The 20,963-nt window shown below is 52.1% G+C and overlaps 1 protein-coding gene and 1 long non-coding RNA gene across 2 annotated transcripts; both read left to right on the top strand.

Annotated features, from left to right (window-relative positions):
* Positions 1 to 8,837: 8,837 nt before the first annotated feature.
* Positions 8,838 to 13,919, top strand: RTL6 (retrotransposon Gag like 6). The gene has a single exon (XM_045463481.1). The coding sequence runs from the start codon at positions 8,961 to 8,963 to the stop codon at positions 9,678 to 9,680; it is 720 nt and encodes a 239-aa protein (XP_045319437.1). The 5' UTR covers positions 8,838 to 8,960; the 3' UTR covers positions 9,681 to 13,919.
* A 1,131-nt stretch (positions 13,920 to 15,050) lies between these two features.
* LOC123590374 lies at positions 15,051 to 16,967 on the top strand. The gene is made up of 2 exons (XR_006708731.1): positions 15,051 to 15,669; positions 15,959 to 16,967. It is a non-coding gene; the product is annotated as an uncharacterized LOC123590374 (long non-coding RNA).
* Positions 16,968 to 20,963: the final 3,996 nt, after the last annotated feature.

The following is a 20,963-nucleotide window of genomic DNA, read 5'->3' as shown; positions in this document are numbered from 1 at the left end:
GAGAGAGTTGGGGGGGAACAGAGAGAGAGGGAGACACAGAATCTGAAGCAGGCTCCAGGCTCCGAACTGTCAGCACAGAGCCCGATGTGGGTCTCGAACTCACGAACTTTGAGATCATGACCCGAGCAAAAGTCGGACGCTTAACCAACTGAGCCACCCAGGCGCCCCACGGACTGTACAATTCTTGACCCTCCCCTCATTTCTGTGTGCGCTCTCTTCCTAGCTTTGGATACCATCTACCTCCTACTGACTTTCCAACAGACCTCTCCCTAGAACTCCAGAATCAAACCCAGAGCCAGCCTGACATCCCCACTTGAAGGTCTCAAAAAAGACGCCCTAACTCAACTCTCAGTGAGGAACTCCCCACCAGAGCGCCCCTCCCATGCAGTTGTAAGAAATAATACAGGCAGACCTGTGGGACCCTTTACTCAGTTTCCCTCACTGGTAACATCTTGCAAAATCACAGGGCGACACCACCCCCAGACACTGACATTGATCCGGACAAGACCCAGGAGATCCTCCTGGTGTCCTTTTACGGCCACACCCACGGCCCCCGCACCCTAATGCCTCCTGAGATGTTCATTTCTCTGGGATAAAAGTCCAGAGGGCAATCGCTGAGCTGTATGGCTTAGGTTTTAGTTTAGTTTTGTTTTTTAATTGCCAGACTTTTCCAGAGTATCTGTACCATTTTACATTCCCCGCAGCAATGCATTCGGTTTCCCTGCGTCCTCGCTGGCATTCAGTATCATTGCTATTTTTTATGGCCATTCCACACGTACGCAGCGATATCTCATTATGGTTCTAATTTTCATTTCCCCCATGGCTAGGGATGGCAAACATTTTTTCACGTGTTGACTTGCCAGCTGCGTGTCCTTTTGGGTGAAGTGTCTCTTCACGTCTTCGGCCCATTTTATAATTGGATTGTTTGCTGTTTTCCTGTTCCGTCTCGAGAGTTCTATGTTCTAGATACTCGTCCTTTGTAAAAATATGTGGTCTGCAAATATTTTCTCCCATCTCTGCCTTGTACTTGTGTCCTCTTAACAGGGTCCTTCACAAAGAAAACGTTTTAAATTGTGATGGAGTCTCGTGGATCAATGTTTCCTTCTACGGACCATGCTTCTGGGGTCCGATCTAAGGATTGTTTGCTTAGCCCCACACTGCAAAGATTTTATCTGGTATGTGATTAAAGTTTTCTTGTTTTATGTTTTAGATCTAAGTCAGATCATTTTTATAGCAGATGAGAGACTTAGACTGACGTTCTTTAAAAAAACATACTCATGGATGTTCAATCACCCCATCACCATTTGATGACAGGTCTATCCTTCCTCCGTTGGATTTCTGTTTTGTGTTTCTCAAAGATCAGTTGGGCATGTTTGTACGGGTCGGCTTCTGGGTTCTCTGCTTTGATCCATTGATCTATGTGTCTATTCTTTTACTAATATAACACAGTCTGTAGCTTTTCTTGAAATAGGTAGATGGATTCCTCCCACTTTATTATTTTTCAAAATGTTTTTTGTTATTCTATTTCCATATGTATTTTCCATATACATTTATTTATTTATTTTTTAAATTTTAATGTTTATTTAGTTTTGAAAGAGAGAGAGAGACTGAATCCCATGCAGGCTCTGCACTGTTGGTGCAAAGCCCGACTCGGGGCTCAAACTCACGAACCGTGAGAGCGCGACCTGAGCCGAAGAAATCAAGAGTCACACACTTAACCGACTAAGCCACCCAGGTGCCCAATAAAGTTCTCTTTTAAAAAGAATGCAGTTTGGGGCGCCTGGGTGACTCAGTCAGGTGAGCATCTGACTCTTGATTTCAGCTCAGGTTATGGTCCCAGGGTTGCGGGATTGAGCCCCAGGTCAGGCCCCACTCTGTGCGTGGAGCCTGCTTGGGATTCTCTCTCTCTCTCTCTCTCTCTCTCTCTCTCTCTCTCTCTCTCCTTCTTCCCTTCTCCCTACTCTCGGGTGCTCTCTTTCTCTCTAAAATAAAAGAGAGAGAGAGAGAGAGAGAGAGAGAGAACCCTTAAAGAAATAAAAACAATACATTTTAGTGGGTTTTAGTATATTTACAAGGGTATACAACCATCAACTCTAACTCCAGAGCATTTTCATCACCCCCAAAGGAACTGTATTCCGACCAGCAGCCATTCCTCATTCCCTTCCCCTCCGGAGACCCTGGCAACCACCACTCAAATACTTTCCATCTCTATGGATTTGCCTCTCACGGACACTTCATATAAATAAAGTCATACACATATGGTCCTTGTATCTAACTTCTGTCACAGCGGAACGCTTTCAAGGTTCACCCATGCTGTGGCACGTATCAGATTTCTTTCCTTTTTATGGCCAATCGATATTCCATTGTACGGTGATAGCACATGTTTATCCATTCATCAGTGGGTGGACATGTGGCTTGGTTATGTCTTGACAAATGTTATGAATAATGCCTCTACAAATATTCATTTCCAAGCGTTTGTGTAGACACATGTTTTCAATGAACTTGGGCATATGCCTAGGAATGGTATTTCTGGGTTATACGAAAAGTCTCCGTGTAACTTTTTGAGGAACCGCCCAGCTGGTTTTCAGTAGCTGCACCATTTTACGTTCCCACCAGCAATGGATGATGCTTCCAATTTTTCCACATCTTCAACAGCATTTGTTACCGTCGATCTTTTAAATCACAGTAATACTAGAGGGTGTGAAGTGATAGCTCGTTGTGGTTCTGATTTGCATTTCCCCAAAGACTAATGATGTTTAACATCTTTTCATGTGTTTATGGGCCATTTGTGTATTGTCTTTGGAGAAATATCTGCTCGAGTATTTTGTTCCTTTAAGAAATTGGGTTGTCTTTTCATTATTGAATTATAAGAGTTTTCTATATATTCTGGATATTGGACCCTTGTCAGATATATGATTTGGAAATATTTTCTCCCATTCTGTGGGTTATCCTTTCACTTTGTTTTTCTTTTAATTTTAATTTTAATTTTTGAGAGAGACAACAAGGGAGGGGCAGAGAGAGAGGAAGACAGAGGATTCAAAGCAGCCTCTGTGTTGACAGCAGACAGCCCGAGGCAGGGCTCAAACTCACGAACCCCGAGATCGTGACCTGAGCCGAAGTTGGATGCTTAACCGACCGAGCCACCCAGGTGTCCCTTCACTTTCTGGATAGCATCTTTTGAAACACAAAAGTTTTTCATTTTGGGAAAACCCAATTGGTTTTTTCTTCTGTTACTGGTACTTTGTGTCGTATGTAAGACATCACTCCACAACCCATGATGACAAAGATTTAGTATTAGCTTTTCCTCAAAGAGTTTTATAGCTTCGACTCTTATATTGAGGTCTTTGATTCCATTTTGAGTTAATTTTTGTACCAGGTGTGAGGGAGGGGAACTAGCTTAATTCTTTGCTATGGATAGCCAGTTGTCTGAGGAAAGATTATTCTTTCATCACTAAATTATCTTGGCCCTCTTTTTGAAAGTGAATTAACCGTAAATGTGAGGGTTTATTTCTGGACTTCCAATTCTATTCCACTGAACCAGACTGTAATTCTTGTTTGCTAAACCTTTGTAGGTAGAATTTGAAATGGAAGGCTCTGTTGCTAGGTGCATATGTGTTCATATTTGTTGTCTCGCCAGACTGACCTTTTTATCATTACAAACTGTCCTTCTTTTTCTCTATTAACAATTTTTGTGTTAAAGCCTATTTTGTTTGATATTGGCATAGCCAATCCAGTTCTCTTTTGGCTACTTAAAAAAGATGTTTCGGGGCGCCTGGGTGGCGCAGTCGGTTAAGCGTCCGACTTCAGCCAGGTCACGATCTCGCGGTCCGTGAGTTCGAGCCCCGCGTCGGGCTCTGGGCTGATGGCTCAGAGCCTGGAGCCTGTTTCCGATTCTGTGTCTCCCTCTCTCTCTGCCCCTCCCCCGTTCATGCTCTGTCTCTCTCTGTCCCAAAAATAAATAAACGTTGAAAAAAAAAAATTTTTTTTAAAAATAAAAAAAAAAAGATGTTTCTTTATTTTTGAGAGAGTGAGAGCAGGGGAGGGGCAGAGAGAGGGGGACAGAGGATCCAAAACGGGCTCTGCTCTGACAGCAGTGAGCACGATGTGGGGCTTAAATCCACGAACTGTGGGATCAGGACCTGAGCCGAAGTCAGACTCTCCACCAACTGAGCCACTGAAGCACCCCTCATTTGCCTACTTTTATATGATTTTCCATTCATTTAATCTCAACTTATGTGTGTCTTTGAACCTAAAGTGTGTCTTTTGTAAATAGCATTGAGTTGGATCATTTAAAAAAACTCCATTTTCAGGGGCGCCTGGGTGGCTCGGTCAATTAAGCATCCAACTTCGGCTCAGGTCATGATCTCGTGGCTCGTGGCTTTGAGCCCTGGGTTGGGCTCTGGGCTGACAGAATGGAGCCTGGAGCCTGCTTTGGATTCTCTCTCTCTCTGTCTCTCTCTCTGCCCCTGCTCTGCTCGCACTCTGTCTCTGTTGCAAAAATAAATAAACATTAAAAAAACAAAATTTGGGGCGCCTGGGTGGCGCAGTCAGTTAGGCGTCCGACTTCAGCCAGGTCACAATCTCGTGGTCCGTGAGTTCGAGCCCCGCGTCGGGCTCTGGGCTGATGGCTCAGAGCCTGGAGCCTGTTTCCGATTCTGTGTCTCCCTCTCTCTCTGCCCCTCCCCCGTTCATGCTCTGTCTCTCTCTGTCCCAAAAATGAATAAACGTTGAAAAAAAAAATTTTTTTTTTAAAATAAAAAAAAAAAACAAAATTTAAAAAACTCCATTTTCTAATCTTGGCCTTTCAACTAGAGTGTTTAATTCATTTATGTTTAATGTATTGTTGAGAAGGTAGGATTTACATCTGTTGTTTTGTGGGTTTCTATCTGTTCTACTTTTTTGTTTGTTTGTTCCTCTCTTCCTCCATTACTGCCTTCTTTCACATGAAGCGGATATTTTGTACTGTACCATTTTTAATTTCCTTGTTTCTTTTACATATTTTTTTGAGACCTCTATTATTTTTCACAGAGCGGGTCTACTGGGGATGAATGGCCTCCAGTTTTTATTTACTTGGTAATGTCCTAATTTTTCCTTCACGTTTGAAAGCTGGTTTTGCTGAATATAGAATTCTTGGTTGATAGTCTTTTCTTTCCGCGTTTTGAATCTCTCCTCCCACTGCCTTCTGGCTTCCATGGTTTCTGATGAGAAACCAGATGTTCATTTTATTGATGACATTTTATACTTAATCACTTGCTTCCCTCTTGCTGCTTCCAAGATTCTCTCTTTGTCTTTGACTTTGGAGAGTTTGATTATTGTCTAAAAGTTTTCTGTCTTCTTAGGCTGTATCTTTCCTGGTTCTTTGGCTTGAGAGCAGGCTTTTGTGGGGAATGTGTCTGTCTGCACCCTTTGGCATTTCCAGATTGCCAGTTTCTCCAGCTCTGAGATACATGATGCAAACTTCTCAGGGAACTCACTGCTGTGTCAGTCCTTGGGTCCTGAACAATCTAGCCAATCTGCCTTTTTCTCTCCACTTTTTAAGGTCTCTCTCTCTCTCTCTCTTTTCATTATTTTCTGTTGTGCTTTGCTGAAAGAACTCCATCTTCCTGGAAATGGAAGTTGACTTTATTGCCTTTTGGAAGGTACTTTCTCATAGCCACCTCATCCTGTGACATTTTTGCCTTCCTGGCCCCTTCCCCATGTCTGTTCTTTTTACAAATGTTATCCCTTCATTATCCTCATTGAGGATCTTAAATATGCTTCCTTAAAAAATTTTTTTTATGTTTATTTATTTTTGAGACAGAGAGGAACAGAGCACGAGCCGGGGAGGGGCAGAGAGAGAGAAGGAGACACAGAATCCGAAGCAGGCTCCAGGCTCCGAGCTGTCAGCACAGCGCCCGACGCGGGGCTCAAACCCATGAACCGTGAGATCGTGACCTGAGCCGAAGTTGGATGCTTAACCGACTGAGCCACCCAGGAGTCCCCTAAACATGCTTCCTTTAAAGTCTTTTTTCCCCTACACTGTTCTATTAATTTAATTTCACCTAGAGTTAATTTATATTATGATTATTCATTTTGGCGGCCATTATTCTTAGCATTCGATGTCTTCATGGGCTTTAGTTTTGCATTTTAGGTTCATTTTTGGGTAAAAGGCTGTCTTTTGCATTCTGTGTGTGTGTGTGTGTGTGTGTGTGTGTGTGTGTGTGTGTGTGCATTCTCTGTGTACTCAACCCTCCTACTCCCTGGAGCCCCCTTCCTGCCCAGTTTAGCAGTTTGGGGTTGCTCCCATAATGCCCTGCTCTACAGTACAGAACATGTTTTATATTGGTGGTGTTGCTTCACCCTTCCTGGCCTTCTAGGGTCTACTTGTCAAACCAGGGGTCGTGAGGTTCGTGGTACTGTGTGTTCTTCCTGGTCCCAAGGCTACATACACCTTCACAGAAGTTGTGGTCCCATGAAACGGTCAGAGTAGATTTTCCAGACTCCTTTCTGACATACAGGTGACCCCCGCATTCCCCCAGTTTCAAAGAGAAAGCCTGGTTCTGTTGCCAGTCCTATGGCCCCATTATGTCCCCGGACCATGGATTTATCAATACTCAGCAGTTTGTGTTTCTGCCCACAGTGGGGTTCATCTTGCTTTTGAGCCCAGCCAGATCCTCTCAATACTTTCTTTGTCTAGTTTGTCGCTGCTCTGCGTTTGTAGCAGAGAAGGCTATCTCAGAGCGTGGGCATGACCCAGAGATTAACTGGATCGGAAGCCAAATACTCTGCCCCTGTTTTTATTTTTGAAGTTCTTTTAACTTTTATTTCACTGCTTTTATGCGATGACGCTTTGTATCCTACCCGAAATAATGTCAAATACAAATAAATTACGTCTTTCTTCAAATTTATGTTTTATCATTCCTGAAATCAGGGTGTATCTAACATTCAAAGCACCTGGGAATTTAAGATTCACCGGGTCAATTTCAGCACCTGAAATTGTAGCAGGCACTTCCGTCAGGGGTTCAGCCTCTTCGCAGACGTGTCCCGGAAAGACTGGCACGCTGGGTGTCTTCTCTTTCCAGTCGTGTCCCGGCCTGGAATTGACCAGTCGGAAGCAGCACAGCAAGGTGAAGCGGGAAAAGCATCCAGACCCCGGAGTTTCTGAAATGGCTCGTACCCTTTGGCCCAGTAATTTCACTCCTTGGCGATTACCCTGGAGAACTTGTCAGGGGAAGGGCTGGGACTTATACACAAATATGGTTTATAAAACTTCCGCATGGAAATAAGAGATCTATCAAAAGGGGAGCGATTAATAAGTTGTGGCATGCGATTTCGGTGGCAATAATTGCGGTATATGCGATTACCAGGCACTAACTGAAAGTCATGCTTTTGAAATAGCTTTTTAATAGGGCGTGCCTGGGTGGCTCAGTCGGTTGGGCGTCCGGCTTCGGCTCAGGTCATGATCTCACGCTCTGTGAGTTCGAGCCCCGCGTCGGGCTCTGGGCTGACAGCTCAGAGCCTGGAGCCTGTTTCAGATTCTGTCTCCCTCTCTCTGACCCTCCCCCGTTCATGCTCTGTCTCTGTCTCAGAAATAAATAAACATTAAAAAAAAAAAAAAAGAAAAAAGAAATAGCTTTAATAGGAAACTGCTCACACGTCACGGTTCGAAACCAGTTCAGGAGGTACAAAAAGTAACATGTGGTAATAGACTATATCAAAGAAAAAAATGACAGGGTGGGACTACAGAAATTTTACTATTTGTTCTGTTCAGGTCGAGGGACTCTTGAGTGATACAAAGTGCACTTTTTTTTAAGACTTCTCTGACATCAAAATTCGCTACAGTGAACATGTGGTTCGTTGAATTTGTATCCAAGATACATTACGAAAAGCCAGCGTCACGAAAAATATATAATGACAACATATACGAAAAGACCTTTGCTGGCAGCCTTAGGAAGAGCTACAAACACAGGAAGGCATCCACCCCCAATAATAAACAACACAGCCATCCCGGACGTCGCTGATTGGCTGCCGCGGAAGGACGCCGAGAGGTAGCCTTGGGAGGCGGGGCTGCGTGCGCCACTTCCGGGGCGGGGCTTCGGCCGCCGCCGCGCCCGCGGGAGCGGGCGGTCTCCATGGCAACCAGCGGGGCCCGCGCGCTGAGGCCCTCCCGCCGCCGCCTCCGCCGCCCCGCCCGCCCGGCCCGGCCCGCGCCCCGGCCGCCCGCGACCCGCCCTCCCTCCGCTGCGACCCCGACCCCGGCCCCGGCCCCGGCCCCCGCTCGTGCTCCCGCCCGAGGCCGCCCGCGCCCGCCTCCCGCCGCCGCCCCGGCCTGACCTGACCGGGAAGCAGTTCCGCGGGCCGCCGCCGCCGTGACTCATCGGCCCGCCCGCGTCCCCCGATCGGGCCATCTTGGTCGCGGCCGGCGCGGCAGACGGAGCCGCGGAGGAAGCCGGGGAGACCCAGGTACGCGCCCGCCGCCCGTCCCAGGCCCCCCGCGCCGCCGCAGGTGCAGCCGCCCTTTGTTCTGCCCACGGTGGGCGCCGGGCCCCGCGCGGGGAGGGGGCTTCGGGCCCGGGCGCCCCCCTCCCCCACGCCGCGCCCTTTCCTTCTGCCCCTGTCTACGCAGTCCCAGACGTTTTCTAAAGCATCTTTTCCTCCCTCAGGGCCCAGAACAGTCCAACCCCCTGTGCAGCCCGCGCTGGCCGGGCAAGGTCCGCGATAAAGGAGCCGCCTCCGGAATCGGCGTCCGCAGGGCCTGCGCCACCTGCCTGGCGCCCGCTGTGCTCGTCCTCTGGGCTCCGACCGCCCTGCCTTCTTCTTGTTTGCCCTCTTCGGCCACCCTGCGTGTTGCACCCCGCCCTCTCCCCGATTCCCGTCTGGGCCTACCCCCATTTTAGCATCGCAGGGCCTCAGGTTCTGGGCTACGCGTACCCCCTTCTCTCAGCCCACCGGTCTCGGCCTTTGGCTGCCCTCTGGCCAACATGGTCCAACCCCAGACATCAAAAGCTGAAACCCCAGCCTCGGCCGCGTCTACCAATGCCCAGATGGATGACGTCATCGACACCCTGACCTCCCTGCGCCTCACCAACTCTGCGCTGAGGCGGGAGGCCTCCACCCTGCGGGCAGAGAAGGCCAATCTCACCAACATGCTGGAGAGCGTGATGGCAGAGCTGACCTTGTTACGCACCAGGGCCCGGATTCCGGGGGCCCTGCAGATCACCCCGCCCATCTCGGCGATTACCTCCAACGGGACCCGACCGATGACCACGCCTCCAACCTCCCTGCCCGAGCCCTTCTCCGGAGACCCGGGCCAGCTGGCAGGGTTCTTGATGCAAATGGACAGGTTCATGATCTTCCAGGCCTCCCGCTTCCCAGGCGAGGCCGAGCGCGTGGCGTTCCTTGTGTCCCGGCTGACCGGGGAGGCGGAGAAGTGGGCGATCCCCCACATGCAACCCGACAGCCCCTTGCGAAACAACTATCAGGGATTCCTGGCAGAGTTGCGGAGAACCTACAAGTCTCCACTGCGGCATGCGCGGCGCGCCCAAATCCGGAAGACTTCTGCCTCTAACCGGGCCGTGCGGGAGCGGCAGATGCTGTGCCGCCAGCTGGCTGCCACGGGCACGGGGCCCTGCCCCGTGCACCCAGCCTCCAACGGGACCAGCCCAGCTCCGGCCCTGCCCACCCGAGCCCGGAACCTTTAAGAATGGGCCACCACCCTGGTCGCCTCTGCCGCCACGCAGACAGCATACACACACCCTTTGCTCCGTAGAAGAGACGTCCATACAACGGCATCGCCCTGGTTTGAAGACCTTCCTCCCTGCCTCTCCCGACCTGTTCCACAAGGAGATCTTCCTTCCTCACTGTTGGGCGCCCTCTTACCCTCTTGGCTTCCTAGTGACCTGTGCTAGCTTTGTACCTAGAGCGCATGTGTCCCCTCTCTTGCTTGCAACCCCGGCTCCTCTAGTGACCACGGCTCTGCTACCCGGTCACAGGGACTCTGCAGCCTGCCGCGGACCGTTTGGGCTGACCTCTCCCGGCCTCGCCAGGTTCGCCGAGGCTCCTCCTCTGCCCTCTGCGGGCCCCCGTGGCAGCCCCACCCCCGGCTGCCCTGTTGGGGGTGACGAGCTCACTGACGCCTGAGGACGGCTGCTTGGGCCGGGCCGGTGCCTTGTTTGGGGGCCCTGGGGAGGGGAGTCTGGCTTCCCACCCCTAGCGATCACCAGCCCTGGCCGAGTGTTCGCTGCTGGGAGCGTAGTGCCAGCGTTTCTGGGGGGCAGGCTTCACCCTGCGCTCCGACACGTAGTCAGTACGCCCCCCCCCCCCCCCCCCCCCCCCCCCCGTCGCCACTGGGAAAGACCCGCTCATGCGGCTAAGGGAGGGGCCCCCAGAGGACGCACGCCAGTAGCGCCTGGCTTCAGCTGCCAGAGTTCCGACAGCGCGGGGGAATCCTGGGGATCTGGAACTCACCTGCCACAGAAGGTCCTTGTGGCTTTGGATCGCCGAGCAGTTTCATCCAGCCACCAGAGACCGCACATTCACCCACATCCATGCCTGAGACCCACGGCCGGCTGAGGGGTGGGTGCCAGGGGCTCACTCCGCCGCCCCGGGCCTCCAGTGGGAATCCCCACTGGCTCCCAGTGTGTGCTTGCCCCCTCCTCTTTGCCCCGTATCACTTGGTGGCAGCCCTGTCTAGCTTGAGACCTGTTCCCGTCTCCACGCGGGTGACATGTGGCCTTCGCCTCAGCCCCTTCAGCCACCCACACCATCCGTAGGTCTCCAAAGCCTGTGTGTAGCATGCTCCCCCCCCCACCCCCATGCCTGGGCTGTCCATCGGGTGTCCAGCCTTGGTCTAAGAAAGTGTGAACTCGTAGCTGGAGACCCAAATCCTCTGGGACGCCTCATTAAGCACTTCTGGTAGGGGCCCTCGCCTCTGGCAGCCCCGCCAAGGCCTTGGTGGCATCTGTGAGGGGAAAGAGCTGTGGTCTACCCTGGTCCTAATGTGGGGACGGTACAGAACTGGCACTCGGGTCCTAATTCTGAGGGACAAAGCTGTACCTCTTATGGTGGACGGCCTTTCGCTTCCTCACAGGGGACGCCCTGAAGTCACTTTCTAAATGAGACTTGGCCAAGCCCTTTGGACCGTGATGCGCTCGCCATACTCAATGCCAAACGAACCGCGTTTACGGGACCGCCGGAACCACGGGGGGGAAGACAGGGTGTCTTGCCCTGGGTCCCTCCGCCCTGTGGTGAACGGTCCTGGCCTGACCACGGAAGGAGAGCCTCAGTGCCCACCCGAAGACCTGGGCGTCGGGATACCCAGAGGTCGGGTGCTGGGGTCCATCCTTCCTTCCTAAGAGTTTCGATGATGCTGGGGAAGGTGACTGCATTCTTGAAGCGGCCACTGCCTTGCAAGGTCAAGGATATTCAGTGGCTGCTGGGGTCCGTGGACCCCTGCCGCCCACTCATTGCAAACTCTTGTTAGCCCAATTGCCCTGCTGAACAACTGCCTGAAAACAGGCTTCAGGCCCCCCTGGATTCCAGCCACGGCTGTTCAGGTGGGACCATGGTGCTCTTTAAGCATGACTGGGGGAGGACACACAGTGGGGCCACCATTCTGGGGGGGGTGGGACCTCTGGTGGGGGGTGTACAGATCACTTTCTCTTTGTGCTCAGTGCCCTACTGTCTGCCTGCTAGGGGGAGGCGCCCCTCCGAGGAGGGGGTACGGGCGCCTGGGGGGGGGCAAGGCGGCCTGCAGGGGGTAACAGACACCTCCAAGGTTTCCACGTGGCCCAGCTCGGCAAGGGTGGGAGCCCTCGCGCGGGAGCGGGGCGGGACCTGTGCCATCTCGCCGAGCCTGGGCCCGCCCACGTGGCACGTGGAAGTCCGCCGCGCTTGCGACGCCCGGGGCGGGGCCGAGAGCCAGGCTGGCCGCGCGACCCCGGGGGGCGCTGTCGTGCCCGGTCCAGGCTGCTGCCCCAGCTTCCTTTGGTTTGGTGAGTTGGGTTTCACCTGTGGGTGCTTGGCGTCTGCGGGCCGGGACGGGTGCCATTGCACATCTGCGACCTTGACCGCTACCTGCAACTTTGGAAATGAGTAGACGAGAGGCCCAGGGGGTCGCCCCCCATTGGGAGTCCCCACCCCCGTGGCGCTAGCGGAAGAGGGGGAGACCCGAACTCCGTGCAGCCCAGAGCCAGACCACGTGACCGGGAGGGTCAAGCTGGAGAAGGAAGCGGGGGAGGGGAGCTGCTTTGTACATATTTGGGGGTTATAATTTCTCTAAATTGCAGAGAACAGGTATTGGTTTCTAAAAGGGACAGGCAGTTAGTAGTGTTACACAGTGCATGTGGGGGGACGCTTTATGTTTTTCATGGTGTTGACATTATTCGAACTATATTGTGACTTTTCTGGTCTACACGATACCCCCTCTGGTAAGTTAGCCTTCGGGGCGTAACAGGGCATCGTTTGAGATGGCATTTCGAACAAGGGGTGAGTTCCTGGCTGAATGTATAGCGCGACCTTGGGATTAATTTAATGACCTAAAGCATTCTGGTGATGTCTGGGTAAAAGCAAAGACCCGTTTCAGGGGCGCCAGGTAAGTATACGATGAGTAAGCAATGACGGGGGTGCAAAAAGCCCAGAGAAGGCTCTGGTAAGACTTTCCCGGTGCACAGGCCCCTGCCGTCAAGGGGGACACACCGCTCGCTGGGTGACCGTGGTTCCGGCAGTTCGGCCCATGGGACGAGAAATAGTAATGACGTTGGGCGCTTGCTTAGGCTGCCTTAAGGGGGCAAGCCGTAGAGTTGTATAGAAGGACACCCCCTGGGGCCACCACCAGCAGTAGAGTTTAGGTGGGAGGATTAAGGTCCCCGTGCCAGGAAGCGTTAGACGGGGGGCTTAGAGCTGAGGACAAGATGACTCTGCCGAAGGAAGAGCCGAGCACCGAGTCCGGCAGCCGTGGTGGCTTGCGAACGTAGGGAGAGGATTGGGTGTAGGACGGGTCCGCGGTGTGGAGAGAGCTGACGACCCCCTGTCGTCCCTCGGGGTCCCAGCGTGGGCTGTGATGGCGGATGGAGCACTGCAGACGCGGTCGAAGGGATGGGAGGGACCCATCACGAACTCCTTCCCGTGAACAAGTAACCGTGCGCTTACCGGGTCTTTTCATCACCAACGCCAGCCTGCACCTTCTAGAAGTTTTGGAAAATGAGGGAGAAAGTGGAAAAAGCAAAATTTTAACATTTTGATGGCTCTCCCCCCCAGGCCTCTCCCTTCTCCCCACCACCCCCCCCCATCATGGTTTTTCTTCTTTTTGTTCGGACATAGTTGTGACACTACCTTCTGTAATGATACGGTATCGTGTAGATGTTTTCACTTCTATCAGGGGCTCTTCCCCAGTACGTGTTATTGCTAACTTTAGTTTGAAATGGCCATGTAAGCCATCACGCAGCCGGACGGGAGTGCCCGTGGTTGGTCACCCGTGCCGTTTCTAACCTCTCGCGCTCAGAAATGGGAGAATTTCTTCATGCATCACGCTTTTCGCCGCTGTCGAGTTATTTCCTTAGGCTAGGTTCTCAGAGGTGGGATTATCGAATTGATACGAAAACCTTTGAGCCCCTCATCACGTATTGACCAAATGGTTTCCAGAAACGTCTGTATCCATTGATGACACTGCCGCCAGCAAGGATGTACGTGCCCACTACACCATCTGGCCAGCCCCGAGCATTATCACCTGGCCGAACGTTGGCTGATCTGATCACGAAACGTAGCACTGCGTTTCGGGTTGCGTCTCTTTGCTTTTCTAGCCAAGTCGAACATCTTTTCCATGTTAAGCAGGTGTATTTCCTCTTTTGTGGATTGTCAGCGTCCTTTGCTCTTATCTACTGGGGTCCGATAAATTTGTATGAGCTCGTTATATATTAAAGATATTAACCTGTCACGTGTCACACCGGCTGCTCGTGTGTCCAGCTTTTTACTTTTGTGCGTGTGTGTGTGTGTGTGCGCGCGTGTGACTGAAATTTTGACCTCTTGGAACAGCCAGCCCACTCTGCCGCTGGATCGTTTTGTCTGTTGTTAGACTCTAACGACAGACACAACGCAGGCACATATGTTTTGTCCCTCTTGTTCTCGGCTGTATCATTGTACCTGTAACCGTGCCCGGCACGCTGCAGGCGCTCAGTAACCCTTTGCCAGGGTATACGAGTGGCTGTGCTGGGTGGCAGGGGTTTGTTGGGGGGGGGGGGGAGACAGGCCGCGGCCAACATGCCTGCAGACCAAGAGCGGTCCTCCAGTCTTCGAGTCTCCGAATCCCTTTGCGCCATTAAAAATCCCCTTAGGACCCCAAAGACCTTTTGCTTACGTAGATCTTACTTATTAACACTTACCATATTGTAAATTAAATTGGAGACTGTTTGAAAATACTATTTGGAAAATAAACTCATTACATGAGGACCAAAGTGGCCTATTTTAGAGAAAACTGTGTTTCCCAAAACAAAACAAAAGAAAAAAACGAGCGAGAAGAGTGGCATTGTTTTCCATCTCTGCAAACTTCCTCGGTGCCTGGCTGCATAGAAGACAGCTGGGGTCTCACACCCACTTCAGCACTTAATCTGTTGCAAGATCACTTATCAGGTAGCCCCTGAGAAATGCCGTCGTGCACTCATGAGGGAGAGTGGAAAAGGCGGAGAAGATTCGAGCATCGTCGCAGAACCCGTTGGTCATCACAGGCCCCCGGCAAGGGTCCTGCCCACTCAGAGCCGCTGGTCGGAGAAGAGCTGAGCAGAGGCTCCTTCTGGGTCCTCTGTGGCTCCTTTCAGCGTTTTAAATGGAAGGTCTTTTCCTCCTAGAGTTAATACAGTTATTTCTGGAATTAGTCTGGCGTATAGTGGGAGGTGAGGTTCTAAGTGGACTTCCTTCCAAATACTTAAACATCCTGAAATCCTGTATTAATTAATCATCTATAATCAATTAATCACCCATTAATTCTTTCTGTGTGTTGCTTCCCTCATCACGTTTGAAAGTCTTATCTATTACAGGGGCCGGCTTTTCTGTTCTCTGCTGATGCACCGATTCCCCTCTGCCTCCCTTCTTAAAACGACTTCGGTTTTATAATTCTTCGTATTCCTATCCAGGAGGGTTCTCCCCCTTGAGGCTTTCTTAATCGTCCTCACCCGACGAGCTTAACAATTCATTCTAAGGTTTCCCCAGATCTTGGGAACAGGTGCGGAGCTGGGAAAGGCGCGGCTGCTTTGGTGAGTGGTGTGGACGGTGGAAGCCCGTGTCCGGGCGGCCCCTTCCTCCTACCAGCCCAAGCCCTTGCCCTTGGGGCCTCCGCTAACTGCTTCTCTATGACGGGTGGTGGTTTGGGAACGGGGGTGAAAATCTGCCCCGACTGGCTAGTCTTGCCGAGTCGGTGTCTTCTGCTACGGAAAGGTCTAGAATCCAGCTGGACACACTAGCATCCTACTGGCTGGCCCCAGATGTCCGATCCTAAGAGGGTCACGGGGTCCCAGCCACCCACCCCGCCTGACAGTGGAGGTACGGAGCTGAGGTCCCCCAGCCACCCCCCGCAGTGTGGCCCAGCTTGAGACCAGGAGCCCGGGTTGGAACAAGGCCTGCCTCCTCAGTGGCTGCGTGCCCCCTGCTCTTGCTTTGCGCTCGAAGGTACCCAATCTGGCCCGCTGAGTCTCCCTCTCGGTGAGTGTTGGCTCTATTCGTGTCGTCCCCGGGCCGGGAACCTTATGTCCCTCATCCGCACCTGCTCTGTTCCCCAGGCCTTCCCATGCTTCTCCTAACAGCCCTCAGTCCGCCCCCTTCAGTCCTGCCTCCTGCCTCCCCTCGTGCTCTCAGTCCCGCGAAAAGACCGGGGTCAAATTTCCTCCTCCTAGAAGCCCTCCGGGAACAACACCCCACACCCACCCCAGGCTTACAGCTATTAAACACCATCACGTTATGTTATCCGGCTTATGTTTCTCTCCCCCACTAGGCGGCGCGCTCCTAGAGGGCAGAGCTGGCGTCCCAGGCGTGCGTGTCCCCAGCACCCAGCCCCGGGGGGCTGACAGGAAAGCCGCCTGGGGAGACATTCAGTGGTTGACCAGAAGGACAGCACGACAGACAACAGCTGGGAGTCTTGGGTCCACATCACCCAGGCCACCTGCCAAGGAAAACTGGAACCTCCAGCCAGCCCCACACCCACTTGTCCTGTTTCCTTTCTTTACAAAACAGGATCACACCGTACATACTCATTAGCCTGGTTTTGTTTTGTTTTGTTTTCCCCTCACTTAACATGGGATGAGAACTTGCCAACATCGTGACGTTTTTTGAAAATACGGTTGATAAATGAATACTATTCTGTCTCTGGATTTGCCGCACTGGGCTCGCACCACCCCCTTCCTTTTGGGAGGCAACTCTCCTACAATCGTCATCGTCCAATGGAATTGCAGTAAGCATCCTAGCAGCTGAACGTTTCCCAGGGAAGGTGGTCCTGTCGTCATTACGCTCCTGTCGTGAGTGTCCTTTAGACCGACTGACAGGTCATCGCTGCTGACAGGAGAGTCCGGTGGGGTTTTTATTGGGCCACCTCACGGAGCACGGGGTAGCCTGTGCGGCTTTTCAAGTGACCCCTTCGGGGTTTCACGGCGCCCAGCAGCATCTCCATTGAATGGCGACTGTCTGCCTCCAGAACAGATGCAGTGCGCCACCCAAGCTCCCGTCCGGGGCCGAAGCGCTCACTGACCCGGCGCTGGGGGCGTCGGTGGCCGACCCTCTCGGGCAGTTCTGCAGATGAAGGCACCGTCTCACCGCGGCCCTGCTTCCTTCCCTGTGGCTGCATACACGCAAGGGCTGGTCCACACGGGGTGACCCCAGAGCCCCCCGCGGACTGCCCGGCCTGGAGACCGTGACCACACCGGCTTCTCCCCGACCGGTCCTGCTCCCTTCCCTCCCCGCTGGCGTTGACCTGGAGACCGCTTCCCAGTAAACGTCTCGCAGGCGAACCTTCGTCTCAGAGTCTGCGTCCCGGGGATGGTGGCCTGTGACCATCTGTCCCATCATTCAGACCTTGTGGCCTCCTTTTATGTGAGTTTCCGGAACTTCCCAATGTTATTTATTTTTTCATTTATATTTTGTTTTTTTTAATTTACCTCCAAATTAGTTAGCATACGGTGCAACAATGGTTTCAGGAGTCGATTCCTTAGTGCCCCTCCCCCATTGAGCCCCTCCCCCTCCCACAATCCGTCCTGTAACCCTCAGTTTGTTCTCCATATTTATGAGTCTCTTCTGTTTTGTCCCCCTCCCTGTTTTTATATTAGTTTTGTTTCCCTTCCTTTATGTTCATCTGTTTTGTCTCTTAAAGTCCTCATAGGAGTGAAGTCCTATGATTTTTGTCTTTCTCTGACTCATTTCACTTAGCATAATACCCTCCGCTTCCAGCCACGTAGTTGCAAATGGCAAGATTTCATTCTTTTTGATCGCCGAGTAATACTCCATTGTGTATATATACCACATCTTCTTTATCCATTCATCCGTCGATGGGCATTTGGGCTCTTTCCATACTTTGGCTATTGTGGATAGTGCTGCTATAAACATGGGGGTGCCTGTGTGCCTTCGAAACAGCGCCCCTGTATCCCGTGGATAACTGCCTAGTAGCGCGATTGCTGGGTCGTAGGGTAGGTCTATTTTTAATTTTTGAGAACCTCCACACTGTTTTCCAGAGCAGGGGCACCAGTTTGCATTCCCACCAGCAGTGGGAAAAGGGTTCCTCTTTCTCTGCATCCTCGCCATCATCCGTTGTTGCCCGAGTTGTTAGTTTTAGCCATTCTGACGGGTGTGAGTGGTATCTCCTTGTGGTTTTGATTTGTGTTTCCCTGATGATGAGTGGTGTTGAGCATCTTTTCACGTGTCGGTTGGCCATCTGGATGTCTTCCTGGGGAAGGTGTCTATTCATGTCTTTTGCCCATTTCTTCACTGGGTTATTTGTTTTTTGGGTGTTGAGTTTGATAAGTTCTTTGTAGATTTCGGATACTAACCCTTTATCTGACGTGTCATTTGCAAATATCTTCTCTTAATCTGTCAGTTGCCTTGTAGTTTTGCTGATTGTTTCCTTCACTGTGCAGAAGAAGCTTTTTATTTCGATGAGGTCCCAACAGTTCATTTTTGCTTTTGTTTCCCTTGCCTCCGGAGACGTGTTGAGTAGGAAGTTGCTGCAGCCAAGATCAAAGAGGCTTTTGCCTGCTTTCTCCTCGAGGCTGTTGATGGCTTCCTGTCTTATGTTTAGGTCTCTCATCCGTGTTGAGTTTATTTTTGTGTCTGGTGTGAGAAAGTGGTCCAGGTTCATTCTTCTGCGTGTCGCTGTCCAGTTTTCCCAGCACCATTTGCTGAAGAGACTGTCTCTATTCCATTGGATATTCTTTCCTGCTTTGTCAAGGATGAGTTGGCCATACGTTTGCGGGTCCATTCTGGGTTCTGTATTCTGTTCCGTTGCTCTGAGTGTGCGTTTTGTGCCACCCGATGCTATTTGCTGCTACTGCTGTCCTCCGTCTTGCTCCTGACTTTCACGGGAAGCGTGACTGCCAGGCTGTCCCGGGCGTGTACTGTGTGGTCGGTGCCGTGCCGCCTCCCATGGCTCCGTCCACGTCCCCTCCGCAGCCCGAGGCAGTGCTGGTGTTCTCGTAGCACCTGACGGGCAGAGACGTGGGTCCAGAGCGGGCGAGTCACTGTCCACCGCCACGCGGCTGGAAGTGCTGTTCCCGCCACCTGGACCCGGTCGCCGGATCCCTCTTTGCCTGCCTCCTCGCCACCGTCTGTCTAGTCTCTCACCTCTACCTGCTGCTGCTTCCGGGCCGTTGTCCCGGCCACCACCGGGTCTGTGCCGGACCCTCCCTCTTCAGCTCCAGGCACAGGACAGGAAAGACCACCAGCAGCACACACACACACACACACACACACACACACACACACTACTGGACGTATGTACACAAGCATTTGAATGTAATAAAGGGACCATCCCGCAGATCAGAAATGAAGACATCTCAACTGCGAAAGGCAGTGGTAACTGGGAGCCCTGTGCGTCTCCCAGCGAGTGGGGCCTGGAAGGTTTCCAGCCTCTTGCCTGCACTTGTGGCCAGAGGCCAGCTGCCCACCGTGCCCGGGGCCGCAGCTCAACACCCGGGGGTCCAGGAGGCACCCCACACGGTGTGCGGCCCAGAGCGAGCAGGTCAGGGCCAAGGGTGCCCCCGGGAGGACCCACGGGGACCACGGGAACCATCGTGCCCCGGCTTCTCCGCCGGAGCCCAGGGGCAGCGAGGCCCCGCAGGTGCGCGGTCCCTGCACCTGCCTCCACCTCCTGCCGCCCACTCCGAGGACGCTCACCACCTCCGCGCGGGCTACAAGCTTTTCTCTATCCTCCCTCGATCTCTCTCTGGCGACCGTCATCACTTAGTACTTGTTGACTTGTTTGGATTATGGTAGCGTCCGTAGTGCAGGGTAGTATGCATAGCGTAAACTTAGAAAATATAGAATATGTAAAAGACTAAAGCTCCGCACGCTCGCCACCCGGAGAAACACAGTTAACATTTCTATATATTCCCTCCTAGCCTTTTTTCACTTGCACACACACACTCGAGCGCAGGCACACACACGAGCACGTACAAGCACGTATGCCTCCGCTCTTACAAATGTGGGTTGTTAAAGGTAAACCTTAGAATGAGACAAAATTGCGTTAGAATTCTTATAAGAATTTAATTAATCCTATAAACGTCTTTGGGAAAAAAAATGCACATCACTGTGATGCTCACTCATCCATTCTGGGAACAGATTACAGTCCTCCATTCATTTACATCCTATTTTCGGTCCCATATGAAGTTTGTATTTTTATCCACATTGGTGCCATTTTTTTTTTTTTTTTTTTTTTTTGTAAATGTATTTGAGAGGGAGAGAGAGTGTGCGCGCCAGGAGGGGAGGGACCGAGAGAGAGGAGAGAGAGAATCCCAAGGAGGGTCTGGGCTCTCCGTGCAGAGCCTGACCTGGGGCTCGAGCTCGCCAACCCTGAGATCAACCCTCAGATCGTGATCTGAGACGAAACCAAGAGTTCGACGTTTAACCAGCTGAGCCACCTGACGCCCCCACATTGGTGCCATTTTTTTTTTATTTTTTTTATTTGACGTTTATTTATTTTTGAGACATAGAGAGACAGAGCATGAATGGGGGAGGGTCAGAGAGAGAGGGAGACACAGAATCCGAAACAGGCTCCAGGCTCTGAGCTGTCAGCACAGAGCCCGATGCGGGGCTCGAACTCATGGACTGTGAGATCATGACCTGAGCCGAAGTCGGCCGCCCAACCGACTGAGCCACCCAGGCGCCCCTGGTGCCATTTTTAAAACAGATGCCATCTTTTTCCTATCGCCAATGACACACATTTCTTTTTTCTCCCCGATGGGTTTTGCACGGGCTGTATTAGAGAGACTGATGCTGCATTATTTTTTATGTTGCCATTGTATGATATCTTAATTTTTTTCTTACAAGTTTTAAAGTTGATCCTCTTGGATTTTCGTATAATCTTATCCCCGGCAAATAAGAGTCTTATCCACGACTTTCTAACATTGCGTAGCTTTGTCTTCTTCCCCTATTGCACGAACAAAGGCCGGGAGGAGACCCTTCACATGCCTGTCCTCCCGCTGGGAAATTCCCACTGAGAGGGCAGAGCCTGAAACCACAAGATTAAACTGGTCCCCGACGGGTGTCTGGCTGGCAAACCCCACGGTGTGGCTTGCCCAGGCCCTGGCATTCAGTGCCATCTGGCTTGTCGCTGGTCTTCACCAGGAGCCATTGGAAACCCATCACTGTCCCGTGGGGCTGGTTCTCGGCCAGCGTGGCGGCTCCCCCTTTTTCCCTACCCCAGCCTCTGCTCCTGAGATCTCCCCACCCCAGTGGGCAGGCTCCTGGGGGCAGGAAGCAGCTTGTGACCCTAACTTATCTCCCACAGCCTCCCTGAA

Source organism: Leopardus geoffroyi, chromosome B4 (genome assembly GCF_018350155.1).
Source record: "Leopardus geoffroyi isolate Oge1 chromosome B4, O.geoffroyi_Oge1_pat1.0, whole genome shotgun sequence".
Lineage (NCBI taxonomy): Eukaryota > Metazoa > Chordata > Mammalia > Carnivora > Felidae > Leopardus > Leopardus geoffroyi.
The sequence above is the reverse complement of the archived record's forward strand: the minus strand, read 5'-3'. Positions and strand labels throughout refer to the sequence as shown.

Excerpts from the sequence above, each read along its gene's own strand:
- RTL6 (XM_045463481.1), top strand. The coding sequence starts at position 8,961 with ATGGTCCAACCCCAGACATCAAAAGCTGAAACCCCAGCCTCGGCCGCG.